This window comes from Anabrus simplex, chromosome 3 (assembly GCF_040414725.1).
Source record: "Anabrus simplex isolate iqAnaSimp1 chromosome 3, ASM4041472v1, whole genome shotgun sequence".
NCBI classification, from domain to species: domain Eukaryota; kingdom Metazoa; phylum Arthropoda; class Insecta; order Orthoptera; family Tettigoniidae; genus Anabrus; species Anabrus simplex.
The window spans coordinates 9819661-9844158 of NC_090267.1; the positions used below are offsets into that span (position 1 = coordinate 9819661).

A 24498-nucleotide genomic window follows, 5' to 3' on the forward strand; every position below is an offset into this window, starting at 1 on the left:
TGTCGATTCACTCTTTTTCAATATTAAATACAAATATCTCTATCTGTACGTGGATGATCTATTGATTTTTCTCCCAATTTTGATTCTCATGTTACTCATCTTACGGAAGTGCTTTCTCGTCTTTGTACTGCGGGTCTTACCATCAACCCTTCTAAAATTTCCCTTTCTCAAACTTACGTAAAATTTTTAGGGCATATTATTTCTTCACAGGATGTATCTGTTGATCCTGACCGTACTGCTGCTATTACTCAACTTTCTACCCCTAAAAATGTTAAGCAATTGTGCACATTTTTAATAATGGCTTCTTTTTTATAACCATTTTATTCCCAACTTTTCTCATATTGCTGAACTCCTGTACTACCTTAAGTGTAAAAATGTTAAATTTCTTTGGACAATTACTCAACAACATGCTTTTCCTACCATTAAATCTCTTCTTATTAAAGCTCCTATCCTGCAGTTTCCAGACTTTTCTTTACCTTTTGAAGGGCACACCGACGCTTCTAATCATGCAATTTCTGGTGTTCTTAATCAGGTGGTTGTTGGCACCCTTTTGCCCATTCCCTATTTCAGTAGACTTCTTTCTTTTACTGAACGCAATTATTCTATCTACGAACGTGAAGCCGTAGCCTTGGTAATTACACTCAAGCAATTTTCTGATTACCTTGATCACAGAGAACTTATTGTAAAAACTGATAATCGTTCCCTCTCATGGCTTCACCAAAATGCTCCCAAGATCAGCAAAACTGGCTGATGTTTATTGCGTCTTTCAAGGTTTAAATTTTCTCTTAAATTCATTTCCAGTATACAGAATTCTGTTGCTGATGCTTTATCTTGTTTTCTTTTTACACCCCTTCTTCTGACATTTCTTTTTCCCCTCCTGATTCGCAGTCAATTACCATCCTTAATGCACCCTCATTGGATCATTTAATTTGTTCATTAATTGACTTCGCTTTATCTTTTCAGTCTTGCCACTCTCATCAACTTACGATGATTTTTGGATTCAAACGAAAACCTTGCTTTCTGATCCCTCATATCAAGGTCCTTTTTTGTTATCCAGAGGTCTTCTTATTTTTAAGCTCATCCCTAAATCTTCTGCTAGAGTCGTTCCCTCTCTTCTTTAACCTGGGATACTTTCTTATTTTCACTCTTCTTCCATGGGAGGTCATTTTGGTTTTGCCAGGACTTACGCTCATATTGCCTCTCTGTATTGTTGGCCACAAATGCGCAAATGCATTCGTCAATATGTTTCCGCTTGCGAACCTTGTCAGTTGGCGAAGCCTCTAAATACTAAATCTGCGGGCTTACATTCTGTTTTTCCTCCTACTTAACCAGCTCAAACCTTTCTTGTTGTTCTGGTTGGACCTTTTGTTTGCTTATCGGGTGGTAACACCTATATTTTCACCTTATTAAATGGGTTTTCTAAATATTTGATTCTTGACACTTTATGCAAAATTTCTTCTCACATTATTATTAATCTTCTCTCTAACTTTGTATTTCTTCTTATTGGCCTACCCTCTAATTTGGTGTATGATTATGCCTCCATTTTCACTTCTGAAGTTTTTTATATGTGTATGCAATTAAGAAGTAAGAGAATTAACTCCTCTCCATATTATCCCCAGGCTAACAATGTCGAACATTATCATCATAATCTTAAAATTGCTCTTTCAATCTTCCACAATTCCCACCATGAGGATTGGGATATAAATCTCTCTGCCCTAGCCCTTGCTTTCAATTCTAGTATAAATTGTGCCACCCCCCCAAACACCTGCTTAACATTTTTGGGCCAGATCTTCACACTCCCTTATCTCTTAATTGGGATCTTCACACCCTTTTAGAATCCAATGTTTTAAATGTACTGAATCTCTTTGGACCGAAGCCCTTTCTAATCTTCGTACTGCTCAACTTATCTCTAAGAAAACACGACTCTCGTCATGTATCATCTACTTTAAAACTTAGCGATATGGTTTTCGGTTTTCCCCCGTAATGACCCCCCCCCCAAAGCTCCTCCAGTTGTCAGTTCTGTGCTAAGTTAGCCGCTCGGTGGATAGGCCCATTGCCTTGTACTTAGGGGCGCGCAGCTGTGTGCTCGCATCCAGGAGATAGTGGGTTCGAATCCCACTGTCAGCAGCCCTGAAGATGGTTTTCCGTGGCTTCCCATTTTCACACCAGACAAATGCCGGAGTTGTACTTTAATTAAGGCCACGGCCGCTTCCTTCCCATTCCTAGGCCTTTCCTGTCCCATCGTCACCATAAGACCTATCTGTGTCGGTGCAACGTAAATCAAATAACAAAAAAAAAAAGGTAGGCCCATTTCATATTATTTCCTTGCCTAACCCTGCTAATGCTCTTTTGCAATCCCCTTCTGATTCTCTTGATGTTAAACGTGTCCATCTCTCTCAACTTCAGAAATTAATTAACCTGTTTCCTTTTTTTCTTTTCTTTTTTTTTCTCCTTCCCGTGCTTCCTTCGTTTTGTTTGTGATTCTAGGGAAAAAATTTCTTCCGGGGGTAGTTATTCCCTTTGGTTCTCTTTGTCCTTGAGTTGTTTCTGTATTTTATCTTTTTCTATGGACTTTTTTAAACTGTCCTTTTTAAACATTTTCCTGCTCATAAAATGCTGCTCTCCACCTCCCCGTTCCACGCAGACTCCCCATGAGTGCATAGGCCTTTTGTTTTCTCTTTCTTATTTACTTTCACCTCATGAAATTTATTTTTTATATAGGACATCGTTCCGTAATCCTTTACCTATATAATGTATGCCACATATATCTTTTTTCTATATTGTATAATATTATATTGTATTTTTTAATGTATGTATCACCTCTCTGCCTTTTGAACTCCTCCCTTTCATGTTGCATTTTTTCCCTGTTTTTTGGACCGGTCCATTCTCTTCATTCTCCCCTCCCCTTTTTCTCTTTCTCTCTTTACATTTTCCCCCTCCTTTATCCTAATCTTTTCCTCTTCGTTTGGGTACATCATCTCTCGTCTGTCTGCTTTCTTCTTCTAGTCTCAATCATCGCTCTTCCAAGTTGGCGCCCCTTATGAAGATCGACACGGCATCGTCTCAACACCTTCATTGTCGCTTCGCTATTCGTCAGCACGTGGGAATATGTTACGATCTCTCCACTACATATTCTTTATTATTTCTACCTTCCGCTGCCGCATTTTCATCGACTGCTCTGCTGCGACCTTTCACTCTCTACTGCTGTGCTCGCCCGCTGTCATCTACTCTGCTGAACATGTGACTGTGATGTCATCTCCCTCAAGGCGCTACCATCCTCACCTTCTATGCCGAGCATGCCTGTTCAACACGTATGGACAAGTGATTGTGCCGTCGTCATTCTGGAACATGCTCTCTTTCTTTTTCCGTATACTTCTAGACTTTTCCATTATGCTTTATATTCTCGGGCTCCATCCCTCAAAAATGAGTCTGTCTTCATATCAAAGTGGTGAAGTACTGAACTTCTGTGCCAATACCTGTAGACTGCTTGGTGAGCAAGAACTATGAACTTGTTATTTGGACTTTAAATTTTTCATTTGGCTGTCTGGCCTCTACCCACTTTTGCTCTTGCAGCTTACTGGCATTTAAACTTATGCTTGCAGACTCCTTTTTTCCCTTTTTTGTAAATACAGACTTTGCTTAGGACAATGAGAACTGTTATCTAAATACTTACATGTCCTGTTTGCGACATCTATTACTAATTCCACACTTGTGAGACTTTTATAAACACTGCCTGGCGAAGTGAATCTTTCCTATAGTTTCGATCCTTATTTCCTTTCCCTTTTTGTATTTTTCTTCATCCTTACCCTGCAATCTTTGATTGGAGTTATTTGTTATTAACTATACTCTTATTGCCTCTGGTTTTCACCATTCATAATTCTTTTCTTGATGTTCCTTAAACCTTTGGATATTGGAAATGTGGCATAACTTGCTCGTTTTCTGATCTTTCCTTTTTGGTATTGTTAGGCAAAATTCTTATCTGGTGTTTCCTATCTATGACACATGTTTATTTATTTTATTTGTTGACTGTTGTGGGTGTGCTAAGTTCCAACTGATGAGCCCAACTTAGCACACAGGGGTGAAACGCTGTCAGCCAGGGATGAGTTAGCTGGAAAATTTATAATGCCCAATACCAGACCAGTTCTATTGGTATTATAAAATTACTAATTTGGGGCAAATATTTCAGGGTGAAACGCTGTCAGCCAGGGATGAGTTAGCTGGAAAATTTATAATGCCCAATACCAGACCAGTTCTATTGGTATTATAAAATTACTTATTCGGGGCAAATATTTCAGGTTCCCTATGGGAATCAACATCTGTGTCATCTGATGGCCAAGCAGGCATCAATTTTTGGTAATTAGTCAAAATCTCTCATAATGCATTGGCACTGCCGGTGGCTCCAAGTAGCCTACGCAGTGTCCTCTGATGTATGCACTAGCCATGCGTCTGGGTGGGTGTGCTAAGTACCAACTGATGAGCACAATGTAGCACACGGGGTGAAACGCTGGCAACCAGGAATTAGTTAGCTGGAAAATTTATAATGTCCAATAACGTACCATTTCTGTTGCTATTATAAATTTACTCATTCGGGACAAATATTTCGGGTTCCCTATGGGAGTCAACATCTGTATCAACGATTATGTTGTTATTGTTTAAGTTAGATTTTAGTGTAATGATTAGTTTTTTGAGAGTAGGATTAGGTCATCCTTTCATTTCTGTTATGAAAGTTGGGTATTTCTTTTTGACTTCAAACCTGTTATAATTTTGTAAATCGGCCGTCTATTTATTTAAGTTAGATTCGACTTCTGCTACTATGGTGATCTCATCTTCTATTTTTTGTGAATGAGGCCAATCAAATTTTGAACCTTTATTGAGTAGGTTCATCTCATTATCCATGAAGTTTGTATCTGATAGATTGATTGTGGTGGGAATGTTTTTTTAGATCAGAATTGGGATAATTTGCCCTATGGTTAAGTTTGTTTGAATTTAATTTGTTTTCCTTTATGTGGAAGCGTTAGTTATCCAGGGTTTTCTGTTTCATGTCCAAAACGTCAACAAGCTTTTCTGTTATACAGTTTGGATAGATATTCATTATAGAGGGGATAATAGTTGAGAAAATTCCAAGTGTGCACGTATAATTGCAAGTTTAGGAATGATTTCTTCCTGTAGAGTAACTTAATTTCACTTTTCAGCCCGATCTCATTTATTTTATTCTGAGTATCAGCTACGTTTGGATTGTATATGTTATTTCTTTCTATAGATATTAAAAATGTAGGTACTAACTTAGATTTTAAACCTTCTTTCAAGAACCAAACATCTTAAAGACGTAGCTTTCTTACTAGATACCTTGAACATGTCAATGCTGCAGAAGTCAATAAACATTCTGCTATGAGTGTTCACATGAGAGAATCAGGCCACCAGTTTACAACTACAGAGAAAGACTTAAAAAATGATCAAAAAAAATAAATAGAAAAGGGAACATTACTGACAAAAATAGAAAGTATTTGTATTGAACTAGACCACCATTTTCATTAGGAAAAAGTTTAAATTACAAAATTGAAATAAAATTTAAAAACTCTTTTACATGAACAATTGCCTAACCGGGCAAGTAGGTCGTGCGGTTAGAGGCGCACGGCTGTGAGCCTGCATCTGGGAGATAGTGGGTTCGAATCCCACTGACGGCAGCCCTGAAGATGGTTTTCCCATGGTTTCCCATTTTCACATCTACCTTAATTAAGGCCACGGCCGCTTCCTCCCAACTCCTAGGCCTTTCCTGTCCCATTGTCACCATAAGACCTATCTGGGTAGGTGCGACGTAAAGCAAGTAGCAAAAAAAAAAAAATTGCCGAAAATTTTACAAACACTTAATCTAGAGAAAAGTGATTTTGCTAAAGTTTTTATCCCCAAAACAACCAGTATTCAAGTAACATTAATGAACACAATCCCTCTCTGTACCTCCTCTACACTCTCCCCTCCCAAAGCCACACCTACTAACATTACTCCGACCACCCCTACTCCCTCCCACCTAGCCCCTACCATCTCAGTCGTACAACACAAGGAGGAGACGCAGAAGAACAGGCAGTTACTACACAACTTTAGTAGACAACCCTAGACAGACAAGCAGTAATAAGAGGGGTAAGTGAAGTTTCCTTAAGTGCACACTCAACTAGTAACACAACATTCGACACACACAAATCTTTTGTCTTGTTACAGACATGCCAACAAGTGATAGTCTATTTAACAACTTGTAGCTACATTGTTCGTCGAATCACGTCCCTTTTAACTACGCTCCATTTCAATTCAATGCTTCAAAGCTTTGGTCATTGATGTCAACAAATACATACTCAATCAACAACATTACCGGTGTCAAATCACTACAAAAGTTCAAACTTTTTAAAGACTAAAGTTCAACCTGTCACATGTTAAAATCAACAAGATGACCAAATCTTAGAATTTCGTTGACTCATCCTCAAAGTATAACAAACTTTTAGCCCGATCTCATGATTTAAACTTTAAATGTGTATGACCTTATCATAAGTTCTTAAGTTTGAATCACAAGTCATTCTTCGAGACTTTAGACATAACAAATGTTTGTAAATATTTGAGAGTAAACTTATTCTACCATAATTATAAATGAATGTATAATTATCATCCTTTCCAATATTAAGTTCTAGTTAATGATTCTGCCTTCTGTGATATTAGTAAAGTAAGTTTAAGATTGTGAAATGTACAAATGTAAACATAAACCAACCTTTGAGAGTTTAGATTGGCTGATGATGCGAGACATGTCCGGCTTATATATTTATATTAGTGGTGAAACACTGAATGTAATAACATTTTAATGTATTGAATAGGTGGTTTAAAATAAAACATTATTTATTGTATTAAACCGACTTTCAGTATGGATTAAAACTTGAGGTTAGTTACTTGTAATCTTCAGGACTGATGACAGTGGGCTTCAAATCCACTATCTCCCAGATGGAAGCTCACATCTGCGCGCCCCTAACCACACAGCCAACTTGCCCGTTCGTATCGAGTGTAACAGCCTGCCTAAATATTGGCAGGAAATATCTGGGGAGTTAGATAAGTTTCTTCTTTAGCATGCCATTCCTCTGGTTCATACATTTTCTGATACTACCGACACCTAACACACTGGTTCATCATAGCATTCGAGCTATTCAATTTCTACTCTGAGGCACTGATTGGAATGAGCAGTGTGCATACTTAACGGAATAATGGCAGAGGAGTGTTCACGCTGTCTGCAGCCTAGTCATTCCAGCTCGGAAACTTTACACTGTTAGATCTGCACTGTAGTACTGTTTTTTAAAAGTGAGAAAATGTGTGGCTTTTCATTTGATCCAGTATTTTATGTGATAACATTGCTTTTAATCATTACTTTCCTACTGATGTTTTTGTAACGACCTTTGTTGACTTCAGATAGGAAAACCACAAATTCAGTCTTTCTGAGAATCACGTAGCGAAGTACGGGTACATCAGCTAGTAGTTCAGTATTTGTAAGATAAAAACATGACAGGTTTGGCCGTGTGTCAAAGTGACTGTGAGTAGCAAAGTCGTTATAAGTATACTTATACTGTAATTACTGTCTGTGTAGCAGGAAATCCTGTCAGTTCTTTTCATAAACAAGATTTTTCTGGTTGTAAAACTTGTTATGGTTTTGTCATATCTATCGTTATTGTGTACTGATGACTGCTTGTAGAGGTAAGACTATAAAATGTCATCTGCATGAGAGAACTTTCTCAAGGCATCTTGTCCAGATTGAACACGACCAATTTTTAAGATAGACCACCAGATGAGTCTGAAGAGTGTGCCTAATATATTTACTTTCCTGCAGGAACATTTTGAACCTGAGTCAGCAGTGGCACGTGTAAAGGTAGAAACCAAACCAGAGTTGACAGAGCCAGGACCATCACAGGTAAACACATTTGAATTAATTGATCAAACTGATAAGCTGCTGCATGATAATGGAAATTGTGAGAAAACTGGTGAACAGATATAAGAAAGAGACCCCTCATTTTAACACATCAATTTGAAGATTCTTGTAAAAATACTAATTTGCCCATTTTCTTACCCAGTTTTTATAATTTTTCGAGCACTTCCCGTAAGTCCAGCATGGTGTGTGGTATAGTTCTAAGGCTCTCCACTATGTGATGTGTGCCACCTGGTTTTGTTGTTACTAGGAGTGTATCAGTAGAGTTGCCAGCTTCAAACACGGTGTGTTAGCATGATGTTATGACGTTAGCTCAAAGTTATTATATGCTGTTGCTGGAAGTGGTGTTATAATGAACTGATGGCTGTCACATCCCTGTATAAAAGTCAGTGCACTGGTAGTCCTTTTTGGGTATGGCCAATCTCATCTGAGAGCACTGAGCACAGGCAGTGTGAGCAACAAAAACTGCAGCATTTTTCCCCAGGTACCATAAAACTTTGATTTACTTAAGCAATATTTGCTACACAATCCACTAGTATTTCCTTACCTCTTGCTCATTATTCAGTTTAAAGTATTCAACATCGGTTGTGTTACCCAGCTGGTGACAATGATTTTTGACATGTCAAATCTGTATGGTCTGACACCATGGTTAGCTGGTTTGAGTCGTGTTTGTTAATAATGTCAATCACTATTATAATGTTATCTGTCACAGCAAGAGAAGAGGTGGTGTATAATTTCTAATTCCTAATCTGCATCCATCGCATGGAGATCTTTATTTATTTATTTACTTATTTGCTTTTTTTGTTTGCGAAGTTAGCACTCTTGGTCCTCTCTTACATTTAACCACAGCATTAATTTAAAATATCCTGGTAACCAATTACAGTTTATGAGATAAGCCTTGAGCTGATTCTGTAGTGCTATTTGACAGAAGTAGACTGTATATTGGCCCTCCCTACCTGGTGTCTTACATAATTTTTACTCATTGACTCCTCTGATGAGGTTGGCGTTAGAAAGGGCATCTGGACATAAAAACTCACTATGAAGATTTCTCTCTCTTCGTTCCTAACTGTGTAAAGAAACAGGACAAGTGTTAGACACATTCCTCGGGTATCATCCTTTATCTTTCCTTAGTAAGGTTCAGTTGGTGAATTCAGCTGACCATTGTTCTATCGATGAAATGCTTAATTTCAGTTAACTACATTCAGGCCTTTCACCTTTATTAGAGCCCTTCTGTGAAAGCATTGTGTGTTGAATGAAAAAGTAAACGTCTGTATGCATTTCTGTGGTTGTCTTAAGGTAGTTTTAAAGTACGGTACCTGAACAGAGTCTTTTCAAATTCCATGTTCTTTATAGTTAAACAACAATCAAAGAAATGACTGTTTGTTGACATGTTAGGCATGTCATCGTATGAAGAGTTTTGTTTGGATGAGAACCTGTGTAACAGAAACCTCTCTGGGAACTGAGCAGTCGGAAGGAGCAAACAAGTAATATGTCAGGTCATATCTATAATCATAGGAACTCGTAAATAACGTGACAAGGCAGTGTAGGAAAACAGAAGAACAGAAAGGGAAGACAAGGTGTGGAGTTTGTCATTGTCGTTTCAAGTCCCCCTTTTCTCTTGCTCTCTCTTCCTGTCATTATGTTTAACTTTCTTTATTTTCCTCCAGATCTACAGTATTTGCTACCTTTGATCTGTTAATGGAGAAAAATGACAACGCCCAACCTAGACAAGCTCTTTCAACTTAAATTCTACCTAAATACCAAACTATATGCTTACACAATCAAATAGCACTAACTGAACAAACAAACAAACCAAAATAATTTACCATAAAATAATCGGCTCATCTCCACTTACCGCACAGATACCAACAAAACACAATAGTTACACTAACAAAATTTAAATTAAATGAAGTTAAATTAGATAAAAATAGGCAATCAAACAAACAAAATAGAGGAAATTTGAATAATTAATCTTCACCACGGCAGAATGGCCCCTGGCCAGCTCCTATTTGAGATCTGCCCGCCGTGGTATTACATCACTATAAAACAAAATTTAAGCGATGGCAAGAAGAAAACATTAAGATGTCATAATATAATGTGAAATAAAATAAAGCGGCAATCATCGGCAAACGGCATATGAAGGTTAAAAACTTTTCTATCTCTCCTGACTGGACACGCAAACCTTTGCACATTCTACTCCTCATACCATTCTCCCCGTTGACCTACAAATGCTTGCTGATCCAGACTGAACATTTGTGTGCCTCATTCTGCTCACTACTCGGACTACTGCCCTGATACCACTTCACCTATCTCTATATCTTTCAAATAGATTTGTTTTAAAATGATATTTGTTCATGGTGTCGACCTCTGCTGCAGATCCTTTGCCACTCTTACCGTATTTACTCGCCTATTAGACCTCTTTTTCTCCCACTTTTACAGCCAAAAATATTAAAGGGGGTCCAATATGCAATAACCACATAATTTTGTGCAACGAACACATGACTTCTAGATTATAAAGAGCTATAAATTGTACGTGTAAACATTCTATACTACTATTTAACAAAGTTAGAATGTATGTAAGTTATACTGGCTATTTTTGTCGTAAGGCAGTGTCTCTAAATGTAAAAAGAAAAAAAATGGTGAACACGGCTTTTAGGCCTATGGTACATATAATAGTCAGTTTTAGTTACTCATATCACGTCATTCGTTACATCTCATTAATTCCTCTGGTTAGGTTGAAGTCAGGATGGGCATACGGCCGTAAAAACTCGCTAAGAAGATTCGTCTCACTTCATACTCAATCCTGTAAAAGAAAGGGATAAGGGTATCGTGTTATATATTTCAATACGGATACAAAGGAACTTAATGGCCAGTCATTTGTCTCTGTCAGTTCAGCAGTAGGCCTACGACACAGTAAACCTGATCACTGCTTTCATTTGAATTATCGCCTTGCAAGTATAAACCTCATTGTAGACCGTATTGGATGTCAGATTATGAACTTTAAAATAAGAAAAATAGTTAACACCACCTTTCCATACTTAACTTTCCTCATATTTAGGAAATAAACATTACAACAGGCGTTGTGAGATGGGACATGTTTCGCTTAACAGTCGTAAGCATCATCAGCCGAAAATAAATCTTAACCTAAAGTTAGGTCAGGGCCCCTAACCTTGTGTCATTAAAATATATGGTACCCTAAGAAACAACATTTACATTTAGGAAATCAAATAGGCTAAAAACTAGTGTGAAAAAAACATAAAATATTACAACATGGCTAAGAGAAAAACACACAATCATGTTGAAACAGAGGATAAAAACAGAAAGTGCAATACAGAGCTGGTAGTGAAATAATTAAAATCATTAGGGTATCATTGCTACCAGTCAATCAGAATGTTCAAACATAAAACAAGAGTGAAAATATATAAGTGTTCATCATGGCTAAATTAGAAAAAAACACATAATCGTGTTGCCAGAGGTAAAAAACATTAGGTACAACACAGAGCTGGCAGTGTAATAATCAAACTCATAGCTACCAGTCAGTTAATAAGAATGTTCATCATGACAAAAAAATGATGATTATATTCTTTTGAATGAAGAAATAATTAAATCACACTCTTGTACAGATACGTGAGACGGGCAAGAGAAATCACATATTGTAGCAGACACGGAGTAGTAACACTTCAAACAGGAATTATTCACGCCTGAAGCCGCTTTATTTTTACTGGGAGTCCAAGATCGAAACGGTAAAAAATAAGATGCCAAGTGCGTGAACTGATATCTGAAAAATGGAAAAAGGATAAAGATGTACTCGGGCCTTCAAAATAGGGTGTTCAAAATGCGAGTCTAAGATCGCTTACCTCTTATGTTGGATCAGCGTTGACCGGAGATATTAGCCGTTCAAGGGGGTCTGTTAATCGTATGCCCGCTGCTGCGTGTGTTGTATCTGTGAGCTTGCTTAGGCAGAGAGTATGTTGGGACGGGAGGGATAGTCGCAACAATGAGAGTGCTGGAAACTGGCTGCGGAGTTGTATTATGGGGAGGGAGTAAGGTGGAGTCTGTTATGATGACCGGAGGGGTATTGAAAGGTTTATAATTGAAGAATTTTGTGAAATTGTAATGATTTATATTCAAAAATTTTTTTTTTGCTAGTTGCTTTACGTCACACCGACACAGATAGGTCTTATGGCGACGATGGGACAGGGAAGGACTAGGAGTGGGAAGGAAGCGGCCATAGCCTTAATTAAGGTACAGCCCCAGCATTTGCCTGGTGTGAAAATGGGACACCATGGAAAACCATTTTCAGGGCTGCCGACAGTGGGGTTCGAACCTACTGTCTCCTGAATACTGGATACTGGCTGAACTTAAGCGACTGCAGCTATCGAGCTCGGTATATATTAAGATTAGTGAGTAACTTGGGGACTTGTTCAATTAATGGGCTGTTGTTCTCTGGGATATCATAAAGTTTATTCATGAAATAAAGTCAGATTTCAACATCACCTCAACACTGCAGTTATAATGAGTACTTCTGCTTGGGGGCGGAATTGGCCCTGATACATTGCGGGTCACAATGTCTGCTTATGGTGCCACCATCTTCCGAGCCAGTCTTCAATATCTGGAAGGTCTCGAATATCTCGGAGGTCTGGATGGTCTAGGAGCAACCGTAGTGTTGGTTGTACCGTGGCACTGGGCATGAAATAGATCGTAAGTAACTGGTCTGCACAAATGAAATAATAGTTAGTAGTCGATTTCACAGTGGGATTCACTAATGAACACAGTTATTGCTGAGGGCTTGAATTGAACTCAAAATTACATCTGTGATGTATCATCCACAGAAAATAAATAAGTCACTTTATCAATGTTAAATATGAGAACTTCAGCTGAATAGTCACGTAGAAAATAAAATATTCCACTTCCATATTTTACACAGTTCAAGTTCGAATTAATTCTAGAAATAAATGAAACCAAAGAATTTGTTCTGGGATGAATTTAGACCCGTTCACAATTAAATAGAGAAAACACTGTCCTTTTAGGAACCGTCCCGGGTTCAACACAAGAAATGTTAACTGTACCAGTTTATTTAACCACAGTTCTAAGGCTATGTTCTATCGTGAATATGGTCACTTGGAAAATAAATCTTAAGTTCAATAGCACTGTTAAATTCAACTACTTGTGTCAGTAGCTTGTAACATAAACGCATAGTTTGTCGAAATGTTCTAACACATTGGTAGAGTAACACTGTCACAAAATTCAATCGCCTGTACAGTTTGAAATACTGAATTACGTCTCGCGATTAGCACAGGTTCATCACTTGTCAGGATTAAATACAAAATTATGAACAGTTTTGAAGTGTCACGAACGACAACGTTTTCTCACTTTTAGCATTCAATGTTAAATCACTTTGTGAAGTTTAAACACTCTCATTCAAATCCGATCATCTCCTGTAATTTAAACATCAAATTACATTGAAGTACTGGGTAGCGTAGTATCTTACTAGTTCGAATCACACTGTTCCTGTAAATAGTTAAACACCTTAACTGTTCACGTCTCAACTCGTACACAACTTGGGGCCCGGTAATGACGACGTAGTGTTTTATTCTCCGAGTAAATTAACCGTAAAATGTGACGAAAAGTGCGGAAAATGTCAAAGATTAGTGAAAAATGGAATGTTGTGTGATTCATGTGATCGATGGTGGCATTATAAGTGCGGAAATTGCCCTAGAGACGTAAAAACTAATGGAAATATTGACTGGATTTGTGAGCAGTGTGTTCGGAATGTTGTTGGGGACGGCGTTGACGAAGCACCGAAAGCAGTCGATGAGGAATATAAAAGTGCATTTGAAATTATAAACATTCTAAAAAAGGACAATGAGACTCTTAAAGTTGAAAATCAAGAATTAAAAGAAAGACTGCGATCGCTAGAAATTGGGACTGACCATTCTTCGAGTGATATACCGGTACAAGTAACAAACTCGAGCACGTGGTGTCAAGTAGTTCGTGGATGGCTGGCTAAGAAGAAATCTACAACTGAATTTCCGGAAATCCAGGAGCTTCTATCAGCAGTGTTGTGGAAAAAGTAGAAGCAACAACTAGGAACTTTGGGAGCGGCAATGCAGTGCTTATCATCGGTAGGACGAACGACGTAGCTCACGACGACTCCAAGAATGTAAGATCACAACTTAAACATACACTAGGGAAGCTGACCCACACTAACGTTTTTGTAGTGAATGTGCCCCACAGGCATGATTTGAGTAGAGACTCGTGTGTGAACATTGAAGTGGACAAGGTCAATACAGATATTGTTAAAAATTTGTAAACATTTTCGGAATACTCAGGTTATTGAATGCAACAGTTTTGAGCGATACTGTTCTACAAAACATAACCTCCATCCAAACAATTCAGGTAAACGAAAGATAGCAAATATTGTTCTAGATTTTATTAATCTTAAGATATGTACTGTAAAACAGGCAACTCCCTTGAGTTATAATACTGACCAGGAAACTAGTAGAAAGAGCCAGCTGTACTTCAAGCTGGCTCAGTCAACTAGAAAAAGAAACTCAGGAATTTCAAGTTACCCAATTGCAACAGTCAAGTTTTAGGGAGGAAGGGGGTCTGAGATTGCTCTTGGTAAACTGTCAAAGTGTAGTAAATAAACAATTAAAATTCGGTACATTGATGGAATCTTATGAGACTGATGTGGTGATAGGAGTGGAATCATGGTTGAAAGAAGGGGTGGGTAATAGAGAAGTATTTCCAGAAGGGTACACAGTCTATCGTAGAGACGGAGGAGATAAAAAGGGAGGGGGGTGTTTATTCTGGTGAAGGAAACTTACTGTTCACATGAATGGTTTACCGATGAAAGGGGTGAAATATTAGGGATAAAATTAGTCTGTGATAATATGAAGGAGGTGGGAATTATAGGAACATACAGGCCTGGAAGAGAGGAAAGAGACATGGAAATCTTTGAGAAAATAATAGATTATACTCGTGAAAACAATAATAATGATATGGTAATAATTGGGGGAGATCTAAATTTGCCTGAAGTAGAATGGAATGGAGCTGCAAGTGAAGGCCATGAACAGAAGCTGGTAAATAAGTTAATTTGGGAGGCTGGATTTACACAAGTAGTACAAGAACCGACTCGTCTCAATAACTTACTAGATGTATTCTTGGTTAAACCATGGGAAATTGTTGATAAAACTGAGGTAATTGAAGGAATAGGAGACCATAAGGCTGTAATAATGGATGTAGGACTCGTATCAAAAAGGCTTAATAAGAGGGTTACACAAGACAAGAAATTGTACAGAAAAACTAAAGTTGATGAATTTGGGACTTACCTTAAATCACAATTAAGTTGTTGGATAAGAGAAGGGAGTAACGTGGATACACTTTGGGCTAAATTTAAAGGAATCATTTGGGAAGGAGAGAAGAGATTTGTACCTGATAAGAAGGGTAAAATGACCTCAGACCCTGTTTATTATACAAGGGAAATAAAATTAAAAAGAAAATGTAGAATAGTAAACAGGAAAATCAAAGAGGGTAGGGAGAGTAGAGAAACTAGAAAACAGCTAATGAGGGAGCTGAATAGATTGAAAAAGGAAGCAAAAGAGAATTATATGAATGGCATACTTCAAGAGGGTAATGACCACAAAGGGAAATGGAAAAAGCTGTATTCATATATCAGGAATCAAAAAGGAAAAGGAATCCAAATTCCTACAATGGTGGGAGAAGGGGGTGAACACTATTTAACAGATACTGAGAAAGAAAACCTATTTAGTAGGGAATTTAGAGATTCTGTAGATGATTGTCAAGAGTTGGAAACTGAAACAGAAGATAGAGAGGGAGAGAGACAGAGGGAAACAAGAAGCTTCTCATTCACAAACGAAGATATTTTCAGAGAAATCCAACTGCTTCAGCACGGAAAAGCAGCAGGAAGTGATCAATTTACTGGGGAGGTATTAAAGGCAATGGGGTGGTACATAGTGCCTTATTTAAAATTTCTCTTTGACTATGTCATAAATAATAGTGTAATACCAAAGGAATGGAAGGAATCTCTAATAATACCAATTTATAAAGGAAAGGGTGATAAAAGGAAACCAGAGAACTACAGACCAATCAGCCTGACCAGTATAGTTTGTAAAATACTGGAGAGTTTAATATCGAAGTACATCAGAGGGATATGTGATGATAAAAATTTGATCATGAGGAGCCAGTATGGATTTAGAAAGAAATTTTCTTGTGAGACACAGCTGGCGGGATTTCAGCAGGACGTATCAGATCAGTTGGATTCAGGAGGCCAGTTAGATTGCATAGCCATAGATCTTTCCAAAGCCTTTGATAGAGTGGAACATGGAATATTATTAAAGAAATTGGAGGGAATAGGATTGGACGTAAGGGTTACACGTTGGATAAAAACATTTCTAAATTCAAGGGTTCAGAAAGTCAAAGTAGGAAATAATGTATCTCAGGAAGAGAAAGTTTGGAAGGGAATTGCACAGGGTAGTATAATCGGTCCGTTACCTTTCTTAATATACGCAAATGATTTAGGGAACAATATAACATCAAAAATAAGATTGTATGCAGATGACATAATTGTTTATAGGGAAATAAACAACATTGAGGATTGTTCAGAATTACAAAGCAACCTTGAAAGTATCCAACAATGGATTGAAGAAAATAATATGAGGGTTAATGGAGGCAAATCAACTGTTACAACTTTGACAAACAGGAGCTTAAAAACTGAATTTGAATATACTTAGGATGAGGTAGTTATCCCAAAAGATGGCAAGTGCAAATACTTAGGTGTGAGATTTGAAAGTAATTTGCACTGGAAGGGTCATATTCATGACATTGTTGGGAAAGCATACAGATCGTTACATGTCATAATGAGGCTACTTCAAGGATGCAACAAAGAATTAAAAGAAAAAAGTTACTTGAGTATGGTTTGTCCATTATTGGAATATGCAAGCAGTGTTTGGGATCCTCACCAAGAATACCTAATAAAAGAAATAGATAGTGTGCTGAGGAAAGCAGCAAGATTTGTAACAGGGGATTTCAGGAGAAAGAGTAGTGTATCAGAAATGTTAAAGGAACTTGGTTGGGAAACTTTAAGTAAGAGAAGGGAGAAAACTAGACTTATAGGATTATATAGAGCCTATACAGGAGAAGAAGCATAGGGAGATATCCGTGAGAGAAAATAATTATATCGGCAGGACTGACCACAAATATAAAATTAGAAGGAATTTTAGCAGAAGCGATTGGGGTAAATTTTCATTCATTGGGAAGGGTGTGAAGGAGTGGAACAGTTTACCAGGGGTAGTGTTTGATCCTTTTCCAAAATCTGTACAGATATTCAAGAATAGAGTAAACAGCAACAGAGAAAATAAATGAAGTGTTAGAGGGCATTCGAGCAGTGCAGGTTATTGTAAAAAATAAAATGTGTGTGAATTAATTAATTCCATCCCCTGGTCTAAGGAGTTTGGACAGCCAAAGTAGGGGACTGCCTGTAGGGGTGAAGTACAGTGGGGACTTCGAGGGCCCTGGGACTGCTACGGTAACTGTGAAGGCCCTTCAGTAACTCTGAAAAGTGGTGGCAAAAGGGGCTCTGGTTAAGACGCAGCAGGTTGTTATGCTACTAAGGATCCAGAATGGGTAAAAAAAAAAGTAAATAAATAAATGTAATGTGAATATTAATCTTATACCAGTTGTATAGTATCATTTGAAGTAATTCCACATACTGTATATCAGTTGACTATATTTGTAACTAGTACAGGAGATATTATAAGTAGAATTTTGTAAACAATATAAATTTCTTAAGGATGAGCCGTGTGTTTAATAGAAAACATTGTTAGCGTAAATTGTATAATATTGTATTATAGGAAAATTTTCTTCTCTTGTTAAATTAATATTTCGTGCTTGACAATAATGTATTTTAGTGTACCATTTGCCACCGAGGTAGACACCTCATTTGCAAATAAAGGGATTTTGATTTGATTTTTGAACTTCTATTACCATACGCAAACGATGCTGTAATACTTCTAAGTCTTGTAGATGCGTTGTAGAATCAGAGTTCAATAGTACGTGAACTTAAACTTCCATCGGAGAGTCGAACTGGCGACTAACATCACGGCAACAGCATGACCAACAGCCGTCCAACCGGCCTCGACTGTGGCACAAGGTAATACTTGCCTATTTATTCACTATCCCCTAGGAACTGTAATTGCTAATATCTTACGCAAATTTTAACGGATCTCCATGAAACTTGGGGATTATGACAATAAAAAATTAGGCTACACAGTGATGTGGTTTATTTCTTCATATCATTAATCCATCTGGAAGAAATTAACGATGGAAAAGAATGGAACATTCTGTCTGACGTAATACAACCTTGGACATGTTACAATCCTAATTTAATATAACAGATTCCACGTTTTCAATACACAATTGTTGCACTGTAGGTTATGTTACAACATATTAGTTAAAATGGTACCGGTTTTGACATGTATACAGTGTCATCATAAGCCATAGGTAAAACTAAGCAAGTAAATAGGATTGCATATAGCAACAAAGTATACAGGTTAAATAAAATTTGTAAAATTGTCACGTTTAAAATAGTTCATATAAAATGTCCACAGATATCTACACGTTGACGGTGTATTAATCTTATACATTATCTGGAGTGTTTACTGTGGAATTTATACTTTGATATGATAAAAACCCTTGCGAACACGTTAAAATCTTGTTCGTGTTACTGTATTGAGAAATAGTGTGGTCACTGCTGGTTGTATAGTCTTCTTAATTTGAAGTTTTGCTGTTGGTATTAAAATGTACATGTGGGTCCTATTATATTGTGTAGGACTATAGTTCCTCGGTTCAATTGGGACGTAAAACCTTGTTGCAGAGTGCCGGAAAGCTTAGTATGGAGAGGATACAGTATCATGACCAAGATTTTAACGTGTTCGCAAGGGTTTTTATTTTATTGTGCTCTACTGGACCCTGAAGTTCCGGCCAGGCGAAAGCCGGTCTCGAACCCAGAGTACAGTAGTGAAAGAACTCTCACTGACGTGAGCTGGTGCACATAGTCTTACCTGAACATAATCCTCTTCACTCAGCCGGATAAGCGTTCTTCTCAGGGATAACATGGGTATAACGTGGCAACAAAAGATAAACACGAGGATATGTGACTAATCAGGTAAGAAGCGGCTAAATAAAAATAAAATATCTAACAGAAAACATCGCTGCATTCAAAGTTTAACAAATAGGGATTTATTACATAAAATTGAATTATTTACAAATGAAAGAGCTTTACATTATGATAGGGTAAAATAACGCTGAGCCGATGACAACCAGTTCACTGCCTTCACGAAAACAGCTGTTCTGTAACAAGCATGTTACAATAGTGTAAGTAACGAACTCTAGAAAAACGGATATCTGCTGAAATACACATTATTGAATGACTCCCATAAAATTTACTATGCCTCGTACCGTCGAACCCCGGTGCAAACAAAAATCTCCACAAAATGTACAATGACCTGACTCGGTCACGAACCCTAGTCCCATGACGAGTAAGGCTTCAAAGATACCTATGCAAACAATATAAAATGGACATAATCAACATATACACGGGTGTCAGTATCAAACGGGCCAGTGTAAAATATTACGTAAAACAAATAGGACATAAAAAAAGATCTCTTCCTGCTTTCAAAACATCGAGGTCTTCTTCCCCTTCGCACACTTGACAAGCCGCAGACGACAAAACCCAATTCTCAAGCCTGTGACGTCAAGCTCAACGACCTTCACCCTCACCACTTCACTAGCGACAGTCCCCCTTATTTATGAGCACATCTGGGCGGCAGGCTAAAAATCTCGCCTTTCAAAAGAAACACCTCACGTAATCTGCTGCTAAAAGCCCTCATTTAAATACACCTGGGCTATCTGCCCTTGTCTCAACATCACCAGCAGTATCGCAAATCTTACTTCCGCCTCTCATGGGCTCAACCTTGGTGCTACAAAAAACACTAATCATTAAGCGATAGTCACATGGCCATACTAGGCATCTCCAAATATATCCAATATACTCTCAATTATGCTGGGCTCTCTCATATCACTCGCAAATCTTACTTCTGCCTCTCATGGGCTCATATCTCTCAAATATTCGGACTCGCTCGCTCTATCAGTGAAGATGGGTGGTTTACTGGTTCATGCAGGTCTCACCAATACGTATCTACGTCTGCAGAAACAAAAGCCTAAATGCGATACAGTAAAAAGTGCCTGTCTGTTAGACTAACTTCCTATGACAAAAGGAGTTCGATCAGACCCATAAAAATCACCCGTACGTTAAAATAATACAATCGAAATGAAATATAAACACGCTAACAAGGAATCTACAAAAATCATCTACCTTAATGTCCGGGGTTCGAGCTTGAGGCCTAGCTCTAAATTACAAGGAAAATTTTCCTACCATAACTAATCTGTTGACTGACGGCCCCCATATTCCTATCTAAATTTAAATGACATGCTTGAAGCAGAATTGGAAAGCTCTGACCTTATGTTATCGATGACATAACGAAGCGGCCCTCCCTGTGGACCACTGAATCTACCACATCATGATAGACTGCGGCGCTGGCATCAGATACTGTTGACCACTTGGAGACATTCTTTCTTGTGTGGCGCCTCCGTACAGCTCCCTCTGTAGTTGGAAGGTGTTCCCTTTGATGTCGCGCTGATCAGGTGCTCCCAACGTTCCTGGATCGATGCCCGTTGTCGTGTTGGCTTCAGCTCCTGGTTGTGGCTTCCTTGCAATGATGATGTCAAACACTCGTTCTGACTTGATGCTGGGGTAACTCCTCGCAGATATAGCAGTTCCAGTAGAATGTGCAGCTCGAAGACAAAGCGTTGTTCTCAGTACCAACACGCAGTATGACGACTCGTTCAAGCGGCCTTCTGGTCCAAGAATGAGCCTGATATGCCAGGCGGCCTTATTTTATAATCCCGTATAGCGCCATCACGCTGCTTGATCGCGTGCAATCTGCGCGCGCCCGCGAAGCTTTTCCCGCATAAAGTATATCATGAGCTCTAATTAACGAATGCATTAATGAATGCAGCCCTAATGCATATCAAAATAAAGCAGGTTGCAATTCTTGTCTCAAATCCAATGCAACTCTTCCGTAACCAAAGATATTAATTTAATTCTTACTTCCCTCCTAATATAAGTTTTGCCGGGATCTGGGAAGCGTCCCCAATCTTCATCAAGAGGCTTGGCTTGGGACATAACTCCTTTTAATGAGTTTCTGGAGATTTCTCATAATGACGCTCGCGCTCACTTCCCACAAGAACGCTTCTTCTGGACTCCTTTATGACATATACAGTAAGACACTGGCTTCGTGGGTGGCCTAGTGTGATTCCAATATCCAATACTAAAATTAATACAATTGTCCCAATGAACAGTATGGTTCATAGCCCCCCGTGAACGACAAAATAAAATTTTGTCAAAAATTTTATTTTCCTAAATGTCGAGATCATCTTCTCATTGCAATCATATATGCTGTCAATATTCAAAACTTCATGGCACGGGACTATCTTCAGCTACAGACATGATAGCCTCCCGATCCTTCCTAACTTGGTAATAGGCATCCAGCAGAGCTAGAAATCTCCGGTGGTTACTCTCGCAGTCTTGACACTCCGTTTCGTCGCGCTGCTCAGGTAGCTGTTTATGGTTTCCTGGAGAAATCATATTTACTTCTTCTTCTCCTTCTTCACCATTGGGTACCTCTGGTTGTTCTTCTTCGCCGTCACGTTCATCTTCTTCCGGAATGACAACCTCTTCTCCGGCAATATATTCGGTGTCTTCTTCCCCAAGTTCTTCTTCCTCTTCTTCGCCTCCTTCTTCTTCATCTTCCTGATTGTCTAATTGGTATTGGCCTGGTTGAAAAAAAAGCTTAAGATTTGCTGAGTTAAAGACCTTAGTCACTGTAGCGTCCAAGCTTTGTACCTTGTATGAGTTATTTTCATAACTATGAATTATTCTATACGGTCCAGTATATAGCTCAGCGAACTTATGGTAGTATCTCTCCGTAGGGTTAGAGACAGTGGGTGTCTTAACTAACACCAACTCGCCCACTTGTAGGGGTCTATGAAATCGCTTGTTCCTGGTTCTTCGCAGCCGCTTCTCAGCCTGTGCTTTTAAGTGTTCCGCAACGTTACTAACACATATCTCTCGAGCTAGTTGAGGATCCCTAGGGCACGGAATTACATTTTCCCAAGGACGTTTAGGCAGCTCATTATTGTGAATCCATGCTGGAATCAAACCGGTCGATTCGTGCCTGGTTGTGTTAATACACTGTAATAATGGGCACTACAGTGTTCCACTTATAATGTTCTCTCGGGCAGTATATCCTACAATACTTGGATATCTCCCTCATGACACGTTCACTCGGGTTAGCTTGCGGATGTCCGATGCTGGATAAGACATGCTTAATTCCTAGTCTTTCTAGTTCACGCTTAAACCCTGCAGCAGTGAATTGGCTCCCATGATCACTTAAGATGCTCTCAGGCTTACCCATAATGGGTATTATCTTCCTTTTGATCTGCGATAGCGTCGAACGAGTATTCGCCTTTTGAATAGGGCATAATGTAACAAATTTACTGAAGACGTCCAAATACAGACAAGGATGTACTTTAAGCCCCTAGTAGCAGAGGGTAAGGGACCGAAGAAGTCTATTGCATATAATTAACGTGGTCCCGTAGGTATCAGTGGTCGTGGCGGTTGCTTCAGAAGGTACGGATTTGGTTTCACCCTCTGACAGATGTCACAGGTACGCAGGATTTTCTGTACCATCGACCTCATTCTAGGCCACACGAAAGTTTCCTGCAGTATTGCTACCACTTTATCAATTCCTGAATGTCCTGTCGAGTGATGAGCTATCCACACCAAGTCAATCTGTAATCGGGGAGGTACCACAATTCTAAATTTCGTATGATTCTCATCCACAAATTTATGTAAAATATTGTTAAAATAGTGATAATTTGCCGCTTTGCGCTCCGCTTCAGCGTACTGTGGAGTCCCGGGTTGGAGTTCTTTCCGAAAGTACTGGATCAGCCGTCCGGTCTCTGGGTAATTTTCCTGTTCCTCATGAATATTCCGAAGTCTCCCCAGTATATTCTGATCCTCTTGGTCTAACATAGTTAAGTGTATTGTAAGTTCCTCCGGATTAGGATTTCTGCTCAACGCGTCAGCTAGTATGTTCAATTTCCCTGGGCAATGTTCTACCGTGAGGTCGAACTGCTGGACGTAAAGTGCCCATCTACTGACCCGTGCATTAGCCATGTCCGTCTTAAGAATGAAGGTAAGTGCTTTGTGATCTGTTCTAATCACTACTGGGAATCCGTATACATACTTTCTGTAGTGTGCTAAGGCAGTAACTATGGCTAACATCTCCAACTCGGTGGTCGTGTATTTCAACTCGTGTCCTCGTAATTTTCTACTCATGAAAGCCAAATATGATATCTTATGCTACCTCTCGGGTGTTTCCTGGTAAAGTACTGCTCCGACTCCTACTGCAGAAGCGTCCGTCTGTATGATGAACTTCCTATCGAAGCTAGGGTACCCCAATTTTACGGAATTTTCTAAAAGTACTTTAGTGTTTACAAAAGCTCTTTCTTGCTCTTCTCCCCATTTCCATCTATTATTGGTCTTCAACATATCTTGAAGTGGCGCCACTGTATCCGTGTAACCGGGACAATGATTGGAGAAAAAGTTCGTTAGGCCCAAGAACTGCCTAACGTGTTTAATCTTGATTGGCCTAGGAAAATTCTGTATCGCTGCAATTTTAGCTGGGTTCGGCCGAATGCCTCGACCGTCGACAACATGTCCCAGGAACAGTACCCTGCTCTGACAGAAGTGTGATTTCTCAAAATTAACCTTGAAATTGCATCGCTCGAGGTCCTGAAAGAGTAAATTCAATTTTTCCATGTGTTCTTCTAGGGTTTTAGTGCAGATTAAAATATCGTCGATATACCGAATCGTAAACTATTTTACCTCGGGACTGAGGTTCGATTCCAGTGCCCGGATCAAAGCAGCACAACTTGAGGCCAGGCCAAATGGAAGACGTAGGAAAATATACGTCTGATTATCAAAAAAAGTATCCGGTTAGCATATTTGTACTTGGATCCAAGACGATATGGTGAAAGCTTGAGGTCATGTCTTCCGTACTGAAAAATTCCATATCTCCGAACTTCTTAAGAATATCCTTAAGGTTTGGAGGTCTCTCATACTCGGGGACTAGGCGTTGGTTCAAAGATCGTGCGTCTAGGCACACGCGCACAATTCCATTTGCCTTGGGCACTGCACATAACGGGTTTAAAAACGGACTCGGGGACTTGGCGATTATCCGGTTCCTCTCCATGTCTTCGATTACCTCCCGGACCTGGGGTAGCATTTTCTCTGGAATCGGATATGGTCTCTGTTTGAACGGCTCCCAGTTATTTACACATAATTTATATTGGTAATTCGGGATCTTTCCAGGCCTCGAACCAAAGACCGTCTCATGCCTCAT

General features: G+C 38.9%; 1 protein-coding gene across 1 annotated transcript in view; it reads left to right on the forward strand.

Annotated features, from left to right (window-relative positions):
• The window catches only part of LOC136866605 (gastrula zinc finger protein XlCGF57.1-like), a 65227-nt gene that overhangs the window by 19663 nt on the left and 21066 nt on the right, over positions 1-24498 (forward strand). The window contains exon 3 of the mRNA XM_068226925.1: positions 7853-7933. Within this exon, the coding sequence (XP_068083026.1) occupies positions 7853-7933 (81 nt within the window). The remainder of the gene's footprint in view (positions 1-7852; positions 7934-24498) is intronic.